The sequence below is a fragment of the Pinus tabuliformis genome, chromosome J, assembly GCF_031772625.1.
Source record: "Pinus tabuliformis cultivar Carrire ecotype Pingquan chromosome J, CPIR1, whole genome shotgun sequence".
NCBI classification, from domain to species: Eukaryota; Viridiplantae; Streptophyta; class Pinopsida; order Pinales; family Pinaceae; genus Pinus; species Pinus tabuliformis.
Genome location: NC_142295.1, coordinates 630,220,767 through 630,239,067, shown reverse-complemented (window position 1 = coordinate 630,239,067; position 18,301 = coordinate 630,220,767). Strand labels below are relative to the sequence as shown.

At 39.5% G+C, this 18,301-nt stretch overlaps 1 protein-coding gene across 3 annotated transcripts in view; it reads right to left on the bottom strand.

The window, feature by feature from the left end:
- LOC149228524 (putative MYST-like histone acetyltransferase 1) overlaps window positions 1-18,301 on the bottom strand; it is a 273,250-nt gene that overhangs the window by 192,982 nt on the left and 61,967 nt on the right. For all 3 annotated transcript variants that reach the window (XM_089378252.1, XM_089378253.1, XM_089378251.1), the window contains 2 exons: window positions 1,600-1,705; window positions 1,289-1,486 (listed from right to left, as the gene is read on the bottom strand). In XM_089378252.1, coding sequence (XP_089234378.1) covers window positions 1,289-1,486; window positions 1,600-1,705 — 304 coding nt within the window. The remainder of the gene's footprint in view (window positions 1-1,288; window positions 1,487-1,599; window positions 1,706-18,301) is intronic.

The following is an 18,301-nucleotide window of genomic DNA, read 5'->3' as shown; positions in this document are numbered from 1 at the left end:
CAGCACAGCACAAGATCCAGTTGAAAAGCTCACTGGTTTTGCAAGATTTGACCTCACACCTGATTTTATATTCTAGTCAGTAGCAATCATTGGTCATTGGAACCTTTTTAATTGTTGGCAATGTTGCACATAACAATAATTTTATACATCGCAAAATACATGGGTAGATGCTTTGCAAATTTATGGTACTTGACATGATTATAAATCCACTTGCGATTGAAATTAAATATTTAAGAATAGGTTGGCAAGCTATTCTAGTGATCAGAAATGAAATAACTTATACCAACGTCCACTCATGACCAAAATAGGTCAATGGAACTAGAAAGTACAACCCACCAAAATGAGCAATAGGAGTGCAAAATTCATCTTCTAAGAGTACAAAATAAAACCTAGAGCTAGAAGAACATGAAGAGAAACCTTACTCATCATAGGAATCCAGAGCTCATTCATTTAGATTAAACATGCATCATATGGTAATGTGGAAACTTTACTACAGTTATAAAACAGATGAGCATTTAAACCTAGAGCTGAGATGCAATTCTACAGGACATGAACAATAGGAAATCACATAGACGTATGAATTATTTTTCTTTCACCCTCCCCATTCCCCAAACTTTGCACAACATACATATTACATATTTATTAGGGGAAATAAGATGGTGAGGAACTACTGCATTTGCAAAAGTCCAAACTTAATTGCCAATATAATCAGGAACTTCAGGAATCCAAGCCATAGTATAATTATTTATTGACTAGAAGGGCCCAGGGGTTTATATATAAAGGACAAAGTTTCTCAAACCACTCATTCCGTCAGTAGGACACCAGTATTGTCTGTACTTGTAACTCTGAATCAAGCATCGACAGTTTCTGCTGGTCCTTACAACTTCCTGACATGAAGATGTTGCTCCAACTTCTAGGGAAACGTTAAATATAGTATGAGCAGAAGTTTTAATTATGTGTATATGCAAAATGCCACGTTAATGAAATTTCATGTGCAAATTAAATACAGAGAATAATCTTATGCCATTCCAAACAAGCTAAGCATGTCATGGCAAGATGGATGGAAGCTTGCCTATTCCTCAGAAAACTTGGCATAAAGTGTTGTACGTTAAACTCATAACTAATCAAAATCACAAAACCAGGCCACTGCTATCAGCTTTCCTTTGGACTAAAATTTCATGCAAGAAGGGCTACAATGATTGAGTGAATGACAAGATCAAAAGAAAATACTTGCTTCACATCTGAAATATCAGGAGACAGTAAGATTGTGAATATACAAAAGTAATACCTGACCATACAATTTACTCTTTTGACCATCCACTTCAAACACTGAAAGGGTTTGCAGGCTCCCTCCCTTTTCAGACAGTTTACTCTGTCCGCTGGTTGACTCACCATTCTGTTTATTATCAGATGGAACTGAAGATTGCTCAGCAACAACAGTCCTGTATATCTCATTACCTGGTGGGTGTCTATAGCAACATTTCATCTGAAATCAACATATGTACATGTCACTGAATCTCCTCCATGCACTGCTTAGACATCTCTGTGTAGAATGAAAACAAATACTCTCCTTAAACTAGCAAACAAAAAACAACTCACCATGTGGCGCTTATATGTTATTCTCTTCTTCATATATTTCAAGCAAAATTCACAAATATATAGCTTGTCTACATTTGAATATTCTTCAGGATATGGCGAATAATACCTGCAATTGAAAGAAACAGAAGAACTCAGTAAAACAAACCCACTAACTGTTACAGTCAACAACCTTGTGCTTGTAAGTCAGCCATCTTAAGTTCTTAACCTACATAACACATATGCTATAACTTGCAGCCACTCAGATATGAGCAGATGCAAAACAACTAACAAGATGTATTACAATTTGCAATGGTCTTATAAACAATAGCTTGACGCAAGTATGCACATCTGAAACTGTCAAACAGTTTCTAAATGCCTAGCTACAAGGTTTTCTTCATTAACATTGGCATTATTAGATCCTGGTGATATCAAACCATAAATTAGCATCAATTTCAAGGCCATTACCTCTCAATGAAATAAACATCTACAAAAGCACCCTTTTAATAGAAGAATCAAAAGGTTATACAGACAAATTTGGCCAAGTGACATCTGGCATAACATGGCACACTGCTGGCTTCAGGACCCTTACATGATCCACCACACACTACCAAACAATTTCTGACCATGTTTAAGTATGAACTCGACACCCTTGAAGACATTACAATTAGGATTGGTGTCTTGTCACCCTACAACCACAATTCTATCTATTTATCTATCTATCTATACGCATACATACATGCATATATATATAAGACACAAGTTAGCATGCAATGCAACCTACATATAACATAGTGGTCTTGGTAACCATTCTTTATACCGAGAATCTTGAGTGAGGAATGGCACATGCCCAATATCAAACCTTTCATGTGCCTGAAATGCATGATCGGTCCTGCTGCCACTCGGTTTGTCTCACTGAATATGAAGGTCAGCGCTCAGGACAAGATAAGGGAAATTCGGAAAGGAAACCACTGTCACCTAGGCTCCCACTTCCCACTCTTTTTAGATTAATACAAGTCACCTAAAAGGGGGCTTCCCGACATAGGATTTCTCTGTTTGTGTGTGTTTGTTTTAACTTTTAAGACAATACCCTGCCTTAGACAATTGCTAGGAAGTGCTCAATATATGTACCTATAATGTTCCAGAATCTGCTTCTCATGAACGAACAAGTACAATTCATAAAAGTAAGAATTTCTGGCCAAATTAATGAATTTGTGCCAATCATAAAGTAATAGTTATCAGCATATAAATGGAGCTATTATCAGAAGAAAGCATGTGTTTTCAAAAAGACCATAAACAGAGTTACCAAAATCTAGAGTTGGTGCATTTGTAGGATATCTGGACAGCATGCAAACAGGGCTAATGGAGTTGATTAATAGTCGTGGGAAACACAATTTTATATGCATTATTTCAAACTAAACAAAAATTGAAGAGGAATAAAAAATCTAGTCACACATGAAGTTCTGATATTTCCTTTGTATAAAAAATTTATGCAACGAGACCTGAATCATAACCAGCTCTGCTGATAAAGGCATCAGTTGCAAGTTTCAGGGATACTTTGAAAGCCTATTTCATACATAACATAAAGATAAAATAATTTTATTAATGTCCAACAAATGACCACAAAAGTAGGTCAATGGAGAAATTTGTTTTAGGCGCAACATACATGCAAACTTCTAGAGGTATTTAACAGAGCAACAGATTTGCAATTACAGCCTCAAAATTGAGGAACTAACCAGGCGCTGAATGGGCAAGTTATGTCAAATGTGTGTTTGACACCTGCTTCAATACTGACCCAGCACCCAAAATTAGCAGCCTTATACAAGCACTTGGGTAAGGTGAGTGAGTCTTAAATATTCCCAACAATAAGATGAGATAACCATTCAAGAGATATTCTGTTTTAACAGCAAGTAAATTCAGGTATCTATTCACACAGTGTGACTATCCTTTCAATGTTAAATCACAAAAACAAATAGAAAAGTAAAGCTTCAGATAAATTTCCAATTTCGGTAGCATCCCCCTTTAGGAAATTACCCTTAGTGTTGAAAAAGCACATGACAAATTTGTACCAGTATCACGGTATTCCTTCTAATTTCAAACAGAGATGCCATGGAATGCACAAAAGTGTAAACAATTAGTTGATTTTACCGACCACACTAACAGTACATAGCAGGTTACAAATTCACAATCTCACTACTAGTGCTGTTATACCAGCAAATATTGCTGTACAGTACTCATAAAGTTATAAACAGTAGCAATCTTTTATTGAATGCACCAGCAAAATACACAAGGATTACAACATCAGTTACCCTATCAGCAACGCTGCACATTCAGCTAATTTAGCACACAAATAACCAACTCACAAGATCATTGGTTTCCTTGCTGCCACAGGAAACACCTTAACAATGCCTTTTACTGCTCAAATTGCACCTCACAGATTTTGCTGCCTCCGGACATGTTTCAAAAGACCTCGCTGTTGCCCCGAGGTTACCCTAAAAGACCTCGTTGCTGCCTAGAGATGACCATAAGGCATCCACTGCTGCCCAGATATGACCTAAGGCCTTCGCTGCTGTCTGGAATGGAACTCCGCTGCTCCAGATTACCTTTCTCTTCCTCAGCACTACCTTAACAGCCCCCTTGCTGCCCAGTGCCCAGACTTCACTTCGCTGCCCCATATATTGCTTTAGAGAGGAGCTGCTGCAAAAAAGACTTCAGGGTTGGCCTGCAGCCACAGGATGGTTCAATCAAGCCCTCGCCGACCAGAACAGGAGATTTCCCAGCTTGGAGTGGCCTCAGAGACCCTTGCTTCTCAGAACAATGCCTCAGAATTCCACACTGCCACAGAATTCTGCCTCATAAGCCCACGCTGCCACAAAAAACTACATTGAGGGTAGGTCACTGCCTCAGATACTATCTCAGAAACCCTTGTTGCCACAAAATAGATAAATGTTGCCTCAGAAATTATGATAAACAGAGTAAAGAGAGACGGATTGGCTAGGATCAAATCTTTCACCACCGAAACCAACCAGAAAAAAGGGGTTTCAAAACCCTCCAACAGCCTCAGCCCAAAAATCAGGGAGATCAACAATCCATGATGATTAAAATTAATCTCCTCTCTCCTTTTTATAGACTCCCTTTGGGGTCTTCCCTCCTAATTTTAATTTGAGGGGCTAACAAGTTTTCTTCCATTTGCTCAAAATTTGGCTTTTACAACAAGTTTCCCTCCATTTACCCCAAATTATCTAATGTTACCTCAATAACATCAAATAATGGGTTTCCCCCTTTACAAATGACTAGAACCTTCGGGTACATATAGGCTAATTCATCCTCCCTTTGGGCCAATTAATTAGAAGAGGACATTACAGTCCCCCTTTCCTGACATTGCTTGCCCTCAAACAATTGCAAATTCGCGTGCTTCAAGATCTGTTCTCCTTCCCACGTGACGTCTTCTTCAGGTAAATCCTTCCACCTAATGAGATATTTTAAGATCATTGTGCCCCTCAGTCATCTCTCTCAACCATCCATGATAGCTTCTAGAATCAATTCTAATTGCCCCTCCTTGCCCAAGGGGGTAGCTCAGCTGAAGTAATAACCTGCTGACCGCTGACCACCTTAAGGCATGATACAAGGAAGATATTGTGGATTTTGCTTCCTTTTAGTAGCTCCAACTCATATGCTACTTCACCAATTTGTCTGAGTACTCTATAAGGCCCATAAAATCTTGGTTCTAGTTTCTCTATTCTGCTTTTCTTGAGTGAAGATTGTTGGAATCATGATTTCTGTTAGACCAAAACCCACAGGCATTAGTCTTCACTATAATCGCCAGAGTTAGGATCCACAAGACGTTGTTAGTCCATGTCGCGAAAAAGATGAGGAGCGCTGAACCAAATGTCCTGTTGAAAATTACTAGCTATGGTCGGTACTCTCATTGGCAAATCAAAAGAAGAAATTCATATTATTCATGTCGACCTAAAATGCACAAGTCAGCCCCACATGATGAATGGGTTTGACCCCAAGGTCAAAACCCTCCTCCTAAACCACATAAATTGAACTGTGTTAGAGATCATTTAGCATCTCATCTCATCCATCACATTTGATCTGAAACAAGAATCCACACATACGCAAAAGGAAAGAAGAAATTATGATTTGTGTTGACCATCTGTTTGACTTCTGTTTTACCTGCAACTTGGGCTTTATTGCCTTTGTTTGACCAAGACTTTGACTGATTTGGAAGGCCAAATTTATCTGTGATTCATTGACTCTTGTTTGACCAAAGTTTTGTTTTGTTTCTGAGTCGTTGACCACAGGTCAACTCTGTCCTTTGACTGAGAATTACAGTGGTTCGTTTGATTGAGGTTTCACCAAATTTTGGCTCTCCTATTTAGAGCTACCTCGGGATGAAATTCGGCCCTTCTGTTGCAGACTTGAACTTTGACCATAGTTGACTATTTTCTCTATTTGTTGACTAGTTTGACTTGGATAAATTGAGGTCATAATTTGGAATATTTTGATGTACTTTTGATGAACTGAATTCTCTCTCTCATAAGGAAAGACTCATTGGGTTTTTCCCTGGTGTTGAAAAGTAGCGAGTGAAGGTCTTCTTTGACTTGTGCTTTCATCAAAGAGACCTCAACAAGTCCTTTAGCATGCTGGAGTACCCTAAAAACTAGGACGAGTTATGAAGCAGTTCGCCTGATACATTGGAGTGGAAGGCTTAGTTTAGTGTCTCCTAGTGCGAGTTAGTTTTGGAAATTGACATGCGTGAGTCTCAAGTTCTAAATTTGGGCATGACAAGTTACATGAGTCAATTAGACTCAATTAACTCATCAATCACCAGTTTGATTTCTGGAAATAAAAACCTGCCAGAATTAGTGAAGCGACAAAACTTATAGTTGTTTGTGCTTTTTAAATGTAAATACACAAAGGTATTGTAAATAATATATTTATTAATAAGATGAATGAACAAGGATGATTGAATGTTATAATGAGGCCCCGCTTATATACCTAGGCAAGTGCCACTTCATGACTGGACATGTCTTTTTAGACATGCCTTTCCATTTAACTAATTACTATTTAAAAGATAACTACGATTATTTATTATTTATTATTTAATTGCATTTATTTAATTTTGTCTAAATTATAAAAGCTTTTTCCTCAAAGCTTAATTGCTGACAAGTTTCTTCACCTTAATCGCTAACAAATTTCTTCACCTTAATCGCTAACAATTTTTCACTTTGCTAATGCCATTTTCAGTAAGTGTAAATGGTTATTGGTACCTCAGCGTGTATAATTTGTTGGTAATACTATCTTGGAACTAGGGTTTATCTATTTCTCCTTATTTTCTCTTTCTTTTTAATTCCACTTTCATTTTTTAAATAATAATAATTATAACTTTATAATTATAATTATTAATTATATAACAGTTACAACTATTATATAATTATAATTATTTATGAGTTATAATTATTTATAAGTTAATGTAATGTTTGACCTATGATCAAGCCAAGTTCCAACAAAAGCAACGTTGGGAGACTTGACAGTTGACCAGAACACTGTAGTCATGACAGCAGAATTGGACGACAGTAGAACGGTCGACTAACTGACAGCGATACAATGGTCGGGGATAACAAGGACTAGCGGCGGTTGGCGACGAGAACGCAGACGTGAAGGAGCATTTTAGAACGTCGACTCAGTGTGACAATTGGGAATCGGTGACCGTGAATGGTTGGAGGATGTGGTTAGAAGCGATGTATGCATTGGCATGGACAGCGGGGGGGTAAGGTAAGCAACAGCAGCAAAATAATAGATACAAGGTAACAGGACTTGGTGCGGTCGGGGAAACACAAGCAGACAACACAAGTCAACAGCAAGGTGATACGCAGATGACGGTGCGGACGACGAAGGGGTCTAGAGTTGAACAGTGGAGTGGTTGTTGATACGGCCTCCACACTTGTGATGAAGAATTACCCAAAGTAGAAGCTAGAAAGTTGTTTGTTAAACGAGATGTTAAGGCTGCGAGCAGCTCAAAATTCAGTCCCTGTTCCTTGAGCTATGTAATAATCTGACTCAATCAATGTTCAAATTCATTTTGAACATCGTTTGACTGTTGCTTTAGGGTTGTCCTTATTGGAGCACTTAGAGGAGTCTTCTAACCAATGTTGTGAAAATCGTTATCGGGATTAATTCGGCAAGGGGAAAAAATCGAAAAAAAATCGTAAAAATCGGGAAATAATCGGGAAAAAATCATAAAATACAAAAATATTCATTTTTTTCAATTTGTTTAATATCTAAAGCATCTACAACATAAAATAAATACATTGACACATAAATATGATAAAAAAACTAATATATAAGATGTGTAATATCATTTGTAGTGCTACATCACACATAACAGTGAATCATGTCCTGAATAGTTAGTCCTGACTCCTAAGTCCCAACTCAGCCTCAAAATATCAACAAAAAATATAATAATGTATCTCATATCATGAGTCATAATGTCATATACAATGAAATGAACCAAATAACTAATACTGCTGATTTCCTCTGCCCCTCTTGCGAGAAAATGCAATAGCTTTCCCTCTAGATGTAGATGCCGTTGGAGTTGGCAGTGGACTCCACTGTGCTAGCTGAAGAACTAGGAGCTACAGGGGGTAGACCACGTCCTCTACTGGTGACAGGGGTAGCCTGGGTAGGTTGTGTCACCTCCTCCTCCTGTTGCTCTTCTTCCTCCTCCTCGTCAAAAAATCAGCAAAATTAAATAAAAAAATAAAAAATAAAATAAATAAATAAAAGATTTTTTCCCAAAAAATCGTGATTTTTTCGAAAAAATCGGGATTTAATCCCCATTTTTTCAAAATGAAAAAATCACTAAATTAATCGCGCGATATTATCAGGAAAATGAAAAAATCGCGATTTTTCGATCTTATCACGATAAAATCACAATTTTTGCAACACTGCTTCTAACCATATAATCTATCCACCTTATTCAATGCAACCACAAATGGTGTGTGCCACATTTTCAGAAGATTCAGTGACTCAATCGTTTGGGGTTCCAAACCATGCATGATATCAACAACCAATATTGCAATATCACATAAACCAGAACCACGTGATCTCAAATTTGTGAAGGATTCATGCCCGGGTGTGTCAATAACAAGTAATCCCGACACTCTTAAATTAGCATCAACCTTTAGCTCTTTGGTTCTCTCCCTTATATTTTCCATGGGAAAGTATGTTGCTCCAATCTACTGAGTGATCCCTCCTACCTCACCTTCCTGCACATTTTTCCGATGAATACAATCGAGCAGTTTTGTCTTCCTAGTATCAACATGACCAAGGATACAACAGATAGGTGAGCGTAAATCATCTGAACTCCTTTTTGACAACGCCTCTCCCTTCCTTGATTCTCATTTCGTTGTTGCCTCTCGTTGTTTCTTATTCGCTGTATCCTCTTGTCCACTATCAGTGTCTTCACTTTCAAGTTGAGCTTGTTGGACCTTTTTAACTGGCGGAGCAGGTTTAGCAGAAGGTACAAACCTTGCCACATTCATAGCTATCGGTGTTGAAGTAGGCACAAATGTTGTTTTAGAAACCGGCACAATTACACGTTTAGTGACCTTCTTAGCTACAGGACTTTCTTCTTCTTCAGCAAAAGCACTCTTAATAGACAAGGCAACATCCTTTTCATCCCAACTTTTTGCATCCCAATGATCTTCCTCCTCTTCCTCCTCTTCTATTTCTAATTTTTCTTCTTCCATTTCCACGTCTGGCTGAATCTCAACAGGCTCAACCTCCATTACACCTACCTCTTTTAGTAGGTGGTTGTCATCTGGGGCATCATGATTTGTAGTCACTACAACCTACTCAGCTGCCATAGCATCAGCAACAATTGAACCACGTCTCTTCTTCTTTGTTTCATACTTTGGTTTCATGGGCATAGTATGATTTTCCACCTTTGAGATATCTGATGAAACTCCACTTTGATTATCATCCTTATTAAAGTCACCCTAAGGAGATCCTAATTCAACATGTTCAACATCATTTCCTTGGTTAGAACATTCTTTATTGTTAGTATGTTTCACGTCAATGTCCTCTTCCATTGTAGGTGTTGAATTTGGTTTTCTGAAAGCCTTTAATGATTCTGCAAAAGATTTTTTTATTTGTTGTATTTGTTGTAATGCTTCTCCAATTTCATTTAACAGTTTAGATTTATGATATTCACTTCATTCCATGATTTCAAGACCTAAACTAGATGGCAGATTGTGAAGTAGATAACATCCAGAGGATCGGATGGCTCTAATACCACTAAAGCAACAAAACCTATAGCTTGTTTGTGCTTTTAAAATAAAATACACAAAGGTATTGTAAATAATATTTTTATTAATAAGATGAATGCACAAGGATGATTGAATGTTATAATGAAGGCCAGCTTATATACCCAGGCAAGTGCCCCTTCATGACTGGACATGTCTTTTTAAACATGCCTTTCCATTTAACAAATGACTATTTAAAATATAACTACAATTATTTTATGCATTTATTTTATTTTGTCTAAATTATATTCATAACAATTAGCTAATTTCATTTGCTAACAAGGACCAAGGCACGAGTTGTATCATTATTGTATACACGAGTTTGTGTGTGACCTTGTGAGAGGAAAGGTGTCAAGAGAAGTTCGTGCACATTATTGAAGGAGATGAATTCTTGCAGCGATTGCGCTAAGAAATAGGGAGCATCCCTTATTTTATAGAAGCACCTATTGAGCTAGAAAATAGGGATTTTTGGGTAAGGAAATAGGACTCCAAAAGTCTGCAAGGATTTAGGGAGCAAGATCAAGGCTACTTCCAGGTGTTTCAAGCCTAGTTCAGGCAGGGAGAACCACTGGTTGCCTATTGAAGCCAAATTGTATTGTAAGAGATCTATTGCTCATTCTTTTATTAATAAAATTTTCAATCAAGCATAGGGTTTTCCCAGCAGGGTTCCCTAGAAAAATATTGTGTTTTACTACTGTGTGACTGTGATTTATTTCTATTCTATTCCGTTGCAAAATTAGTGGGGAAATTCTGTGTCTTGTGAATATAAATTACTTTTCATAATTATTCATTAAGCAATTGCAGAATTTCGAAGAAATTCTACATGGTATCAGAGTTGTGAACAAAATACACCAACACAAAAGAGATCAGTTTATTGTTGGAGAATAAAGATCAAAATTTTGAAGAGTAGTTCCTTGGATTTAGAGAATTGTGTATCAAGGACTGAGAGTTGATTATTGTTTAGAGGAAGCATCAAACTTCATCTCTTGGAAAGAGAGGATCACGATTGTGTTGTAAGATAATGGGGTAGGAGAGTTTATCAAGCAAGCGATAGCACCACCTTAAGATCCTCAACAATTGGCCCAGCATACTACGAATGATGTCAAGGCTAGGAGGATTATTCTAGAAGGGGTCAAAGGTCATATAGTTCCTCGTATCCATGAGAAAAAGACAGCATATGAGATGTATCAAGCCATCTTAAAATTATGTCAAAATGCCAGTGATACCAGGAAGCTTTCTCTTAAGCAAAAGCTAAGGAGTATCTGGATGAAACAAGAAGACACCATCGCCACATATCTTACTAGGTTCACTCAGGTTCGAGATGAGTTATGTGGTGTGGGTGAAGTTGTCTTTGATCATGACCTTGTGAGTTTTGCCCTACTTGGACTTCACAAATCTTGGGAAGGGTTCCAGGATGTTGTTAGTGGGAGAGAGAACTTTCCAAATTGGGAAAGGTTTTGGACTGACTACATACAAGAAGAGATCTGAAGAGGAACCATAGAAGAGAGATCAGTCAAGACCGAGAATGAGGATAATTTTTCTCTTGTAAGTAAAGCCAAGGGAAAGAAAGGCAAAGGGAAGGGTGAGTCTAGTCAGAAGGGTGAAAAGAAGAAGAAGGATCTGAGCAAGATCAAGTGCTTCCATTGCCATGAGTTTGGGCACTATGCTACTAAGTGTCCAAAGCGAAAGAAGGGATTTGGTAAGGATCACGTTGTTGCATCAACTGAGGTAGATGGGTTTGCTTCTCAGTTTAAGAAAGACTACTCATTGATAGCTTGCATGGCAAGCTCAATAGGCAGTATCACGTGGTATATTGATTCGGGAGCCCCTTTCCATATGACCGGGAACAGGGGGTATTTCAGCGAATTGGAGGAGAAGAACATGCAGGTTCATATCGAACTTGGAGATAATGGCAAGTATGAGATCAAAGGAGTTGGTACTGTCAGCTTTGAGAGGGAGTCTGGGAACTCTCTCCATCTCAGGGATGTTCTCTATGTTCCAAGGTTGAAGAAGAACCCGGCTTCAATAACAACCCTTAAGGACAATGGATATGATGTCATCCTTAGCAAAGGTAAGGCGTACCTCAAGCACCTAGCTTCTAGGACAGTGAAGCAAATACGTGTGAGGATGAGGAACCTGTACAAGTTGCAGGTAGAGACTTGCACATCCTTGAGCAGCAAGGCAAGATGTCAACAAACTAGAGATATTGGAGAAATTTGGCATACGCGCATGGGTCACTTGCATCATGGAGCGCTGACAATTCTTCAATAGACATCCATAGGTTTACCAACATGCAGTTATGACAAGAATGGAGTGTGCAAGGGATGCACGCTTGGCAAGTATGCCAAGACTTATTTTCAAGGTCAAGACAGCAAGGCCAAACATATTTTGGAGCTAGTGCATTTAGATGTATGTGGACCTTTCTCTTCTCTTTCTCTTATGAGACATAGGTATTATGTTGTGAAAATTCTATTACTGCAGCAATTGATTTATTTTACCTACTTATTTTCCAATAAGTTATTTACAAAATCCCTTCAGTAAATATTAAAATAAATTCCACTGCAGATATCACACCATTATACAGAAACAAATACATGCACAAGAATCTAACAAATCAACACAGTTATTTTTGGAAAATTGTCCCGGGAAAAACCCAATGCGGGAAAACCGGTGCAGCAGAGGAGGATTTTATTAATCATCTTTACTCGAGTACAACTAGGGTGCCAACTGACGTAGCCAACAAAGATAAATCCTTTGGTGTTTCTCCTAGGCTCAGCGTCAGTCCAGCTAGCCTCTACGCAGCTTCTAGACCCTCTGCATCAGCACTCTGCCTCACTGCGCCAGCACTTGGCCTCTCTACGTCACCCACACAGGCCCTCTAGTGACTGGGCAATCTAGCTACCTTTGCGTCTTTCTGAGTAGCTCTGCGTCTACCTCTCTAATCTCTGCGCTGGTCCTCCAACACTGTCTCTGCCTCTCTAATCTCTGCGTTGGTCCTCCAGCACTATCTCTGCCTCTCTGTTACGTACTCATTACCTCTTGCTGCAATCCAATCTTCTAGTTCGAATTTCTTAGGAAGCCCCGCTCCAGAAATCAAACTGACTAGTCTCCCTCGGTGTTGTTGAAGTTTCTAAGTTTACTTAGTTTAGAAACCCTTCATGCACTTTTTCTGATTTATTCCTACCTACTTGTTATTTTTCTTTAACAAGTTATTTACAAAGTAAATACTGAAAATAAACATCAATGCATGCTCAACATATTACAGATCAGCAACTAAAAGAAACAAAAACAAACACACCATATGACATCATTATTTTTGGGCCAATGTCCCCAGAAAAACCCAATGTGGGAACACCAGTGCAACTATGTGAGGGTTTTCTTATTAAGCAATATCAGAGTACAATCTGGGTGTTGAAACTGGCCTACCCAACAGAGAATTTCCTTAGCAGCTATACCTCACAGTTTGAGAGAAATCTCCTGGCTGAAACCCCGGAAAATCATTCTGGTAGCTCCTCAGCACAAAACTGCTCTGCAACCCCAACGTTTGCCCAATCTGGACTGCGTCAGCCCCTCTCTGTCTCACGTCGGCCCTGCGTCAGCCCCTCTCTGTCTCACGCCAGCCCTGCGTCAGCCTTTCTTGGCCTGCGTCAACCCCAGAAGGCCCTGCGTCAGCGTCCTAGGCCTCTGCGTCAGACACGCTGACCTCTCTTGTGCTCTGCGCAACACTTGGCTACCTCTGCGTAGCCCTGCATGAGCCCTTGCTAGCTCTGCGTCACTCTCCTTGGCTGTTGCGCTACTCTCTCGGCACAATCTCTGCCTTCTCTGTTTCTCTGTACTCAATGCCCCTCAATTTCTCCCCGATCACTGATTTTATCTCTCTTAGCAAACCCCACTCTAGAGAATAGAATGATTGATCACTCTTATGCAGTGTTGTGAAAATCGCGATAAAATCGTGATAAAATGAAAAAATCACGATTTTTTCCCTCTGCCGATAAAATCGCAATAATTAAACGAAAAAATTGCCCGATTTTTTTTGCCGATTTTTATTGAAAATATCACGATTTTATGAAAAAATCATAATAAAAACGAAAAAAATCGTCGGGGGTTGCGACAACGTAGTTTTATAACGTTTTTTGAGTTTTTCATGCAATTTTTTTTAAAGAAACAAATAATTTTTGAGTGAGGCAACTTAATGATCAAGTTTAGGCCCTAGTATGGATATGCTATTCATGGTAATGTTAAATTCTTAAAGTAAAAGTGACATTCTCCTTAATCTTCATTTTCATCCTTTTACTTAAATTTTTAACATTACCATGAAATGACTCAGGATGTTTGAGAGTGGTTCCAACGTCATTGGATTTCATATGGAGAAAGTAGAATTTTAGATTTCATTTAAAATCCAGCAGACTTATCAGTTTTTCAGGATTTCAGGATTGGGAGATTGTAATGTTTCCAGGTGACACCACCTGCCCGGGCTACCCCTGCCACCAGTAGAGGACGTGGTCTACCTCCTATAGCTCCTACTTCTAGTTCTTCAGCTTCTAGAGCACATCAGACTCCACTGCCATCTCCACCAGCACAGGCACCAGCATCTACATCTAGAGGGAAAGGGAAAGTTGTGGCATTTTCTCGCAAGAGGGGCAGAGGAAATCAATAGGATTAGACTTTCATTTTATTGTATATGACATTATGACATGGTGAGATACATTATCATATTTTTTGTTGATATTTTGAGGCTGAGTTGGGACTCAAGAGTCAGGACTTACTATTTAGGACATGATTCAATGTTATGTGTGATTTTAGCGCTAGAAATGATATTAAACATCTTATATATTAGTTTTTTTATCATATTTATGTGTCAATGTATTTATTTTATGTTGTAGATGGTTTAGATATTAAAAAAATTGAAAAAAAAAAAAAGAATATTTTTGTACCAAATGATTTTTTCCCGTTTTTTTCCGATTTTTCCCGATAATTCCGATTTTTTCTGATTTGTTCCCCGCGCCGATTTAATCCCGATCACGATTTTCACAACATTGCTCTTATGTACTCTCCAAGTGACCCTCAAGCCCCCTCTAATACTTTTCCTGTTGACATCTCAATAGCCGAGATGAAGTCCCTAATAAGGCTAAGATTAGATCTGACTTGATCCATGTCTTTTGGACCATTCTAACACAGATTCATATTAATACCCATTAATATTTTATTTTCCCTAAGTTTAGACTTAGGTACTCCATTAAAAATATTAATTATTTTAATATCCCCTGATCTGTTTAGAATCTGCCCAAACCCTTTCTGGGTATTGGAGATCTCATGTGCCCCAACCTCTCCACCAAATTTCGTGGCTGGAGCACATCCGATGCTACCCCAAATCAACACTCCCTCTTAGCAAGGACTATGCTCTAGCAATACTCCTCACTGAGTATTACTCTAATCATCCAGCATCGGTACCTGTGTTGATGCTAGGCCTTCCTGCCCAACATCCTCTACACTGCTGCCCATGGTTCTGCCACTGCCACTGCTACACATGTACGACAACTCCCTCTGCATTTGTGCTGCTGTTGGTCCTTCCTCCCAGCACTGCATCTGCACTGCACCTCCTCTCATCATGTTGCATCGTGTTGCCCACTGTTGCACTGCAACTCAGTTACTGAGAAGTAAGTCACTGATCTCCCAACTGACCTCCCTGTTGGGCTAGAAACACCCACTGATGCTGAAGCTCCCTCTGCCGCTGACAAGTGCTCCCTCTCTCTGACCTTTGCACTGCTGCAATAACTCCCTGCATCTCGCATCGTTGCACACCTCGATGTGTCTTCTTGCACTAGTGCAACACTCCTATGCCTCTCGCACTGCTGCAGCGTGCTATCTCTGCGCTGTCTCGGGACTCCTGCACTGTAGCTCTCTCTGCCGCTCCATCTGCATCCGTCTCTACCCACTCAGCTAGTTCTGCTACTCCTCATTGGGGCTCCCATAGCAAGGTCTAATCCAAGAGACTGGGTACCTCGAGGATCCTGACCCTCATTGCCTGTAGTCTGTCAAAACTTCCTTCTCTACCCATGCTGGCGTTGCCTTAGTCTTGGAAGACTCTCCCTTACTCTTCTTCCTTGGGCACTGGGTCACATAATGACCCATCTCCCCACAGTGGAAGCACTTGATCTTGGAGAGATCTTTCTTCTTCCGCTTCTCCTTAGTTGCTCTCTCGATCACTGATTCTATCTCTCTGAGCAAACCCCGCTCTAGAGAATAGAATGATTGATCACTCTTACGTACTCTCCAAGTGACCCTCAAGCCCCCTCTTATATTTTTCTTGTTGACATCTCAACGACCGAGATTAAGTCCCCAATCAACAGCTAAGATTAGATCTGGCTTGATCCATGTCTTTTGGACCATTCTAACACAAATTCATATTAATACCCATTAATATTTTATTTTCCCTAAGTTAAGACTTAGGGACTCCATTAAAAATATTAATTATTTTATATCTCCTGATCTATTTAGAATTTGCCCAAACCCTTTTTGCGTATTGGAGATCTCATGTGCCCCAACCTCTTCACCAAATTTTGTGGTTAGAGCACATCCAATGCTACCCCAAATCAACAAGCGTGTCTCCAACTGACCCTCAAGTCTTCTCTAATACTTTTCCTGTTGATGAATCAACGACCAAGATTAAGTCCCTAATCAACAACTAATATTAAAATAGACTTGATCCTTATCTTTTAGAAGCTTCTCATCCTTATCTTTATTAATACCCATTTATATTTTTATTTTCCTGAGTTAAGACTTAAGAACTCATTAAAAATGTTAATTATTTTAATAACTCTTCATCTAAATGAAATTTTCCAAAATGATTTCTGGGTCTCGGAGATATCATGTGCTTTAGCCTCTCCACCAATTTTCATGACGAGCACATTTGCTGCTACCCCAAATCAACACTCCCTCTTAGCGAGGAATGTGCTATAGTAATGCTCCACCACTGAACATCACCTTGATCATTCTGCACCAATACCTGTGCTGATGCTTGGCCTGCTGCCTAACATCCTCTGCACTGTTGCCCATGACTCTACCACTACCACTGCCACATCTATATTGCAGCTCCCTCTGCATCCGTGTTGTTGTTGGTCCTTCTTCCCAACACTGCATATGCACTGCAACTCTCTCAAATGCTGCAACATGTTGCTCATAGCACTGCAACCCCTGATACTTATCCATTTCTGTTACTGAAATGGATTCTTTACCATCTCTATCTTCTCCCTGAAATAAGCGAACTTGGTTCTTCCAACGGCCTTAGTAAGGATGTCCACCACTTGTTCTCTTGTAGGAGTGTAACTCAACTGCACAGCTCCTCGTTGGACATAGTCTCTGACAAAGTGACACCGAATATCAATGTGCTTTGACCGATCATGAAATACTGGATTCTCAGAGAGCTTAATGCAACTCTGATTATCACACATGATCCTGGTCGCTTCCATCTTTCTTCTGAACAGGTTTACAAGCAATTTTCTAAGCCATATGGCTTCGCACGAAGTTGTGCTAGCGGCCATATATTCTGCTTCAGCTGAGCTCAGAGCTACGCATTTCTGTTTCCTACTGTACCAAGAGGTCATCCCCAATCCAATGTTGAAAAAATACCCAAAGGTACTTTTCCGATCCACTGAACTTCCTGCCCAATCTGCATCAGTAAACCCAATCAGTCTGATATCATTTCGCCTGGTGTACAAGAGTCCATAATCGACTATTCCCTGTATATATCTGAGAACATGTTTGGTTGTTGCCCAGTGCTCCCTCTTTGGTTCCACCGTGAACTGACTTAGGGTGTTGATAGCGTAACAAATCGTTGGCCTGGTATTGACTAGATACATCAAGGACCCTACAAGCTGCCTGTATAAGGTGGGATCAACATCCTTGTCTTCTGATGCATCAATTTTCTTCCAATTGGTGATCATTGGAGTAGCCATAGGCCTACAATCCTGCATCCTAAATCTCTTCAGAATTTATGTAGTATATCTCCCTTGTCCAAGGAAGGTCTCCCCCTTCTGCTGCCAAACTTCCAACCCCAGGAAATAATGCATCTGTCCCAAATCCTTCATGCCGAATTCTGTGGCTAGATTCTTCTTGCAATCCTCAATGAGCCTGGATGATCCTGTCAGGAAGAGATCATCCACATATAATACTAGGATTAGAGGCTCATTCTCTACAACCAGACAGTAGAGATTTGGATCTGTGTCACTCTTGACGAACCCCATCTTCTACAACTAGCCATCAATTCGCCCATACCATGCTCTAGGTCCCTGTTTGAGCCCATACAAGGCTTTCTTCAATCTGCATGCATGAAACTTCTTCTCATGTGTCTTAAAGCCTTTTGGTTGTTCAATGTATACTTCCTCTTCTATTACCCCGTTCAAAAATGTCGTTTT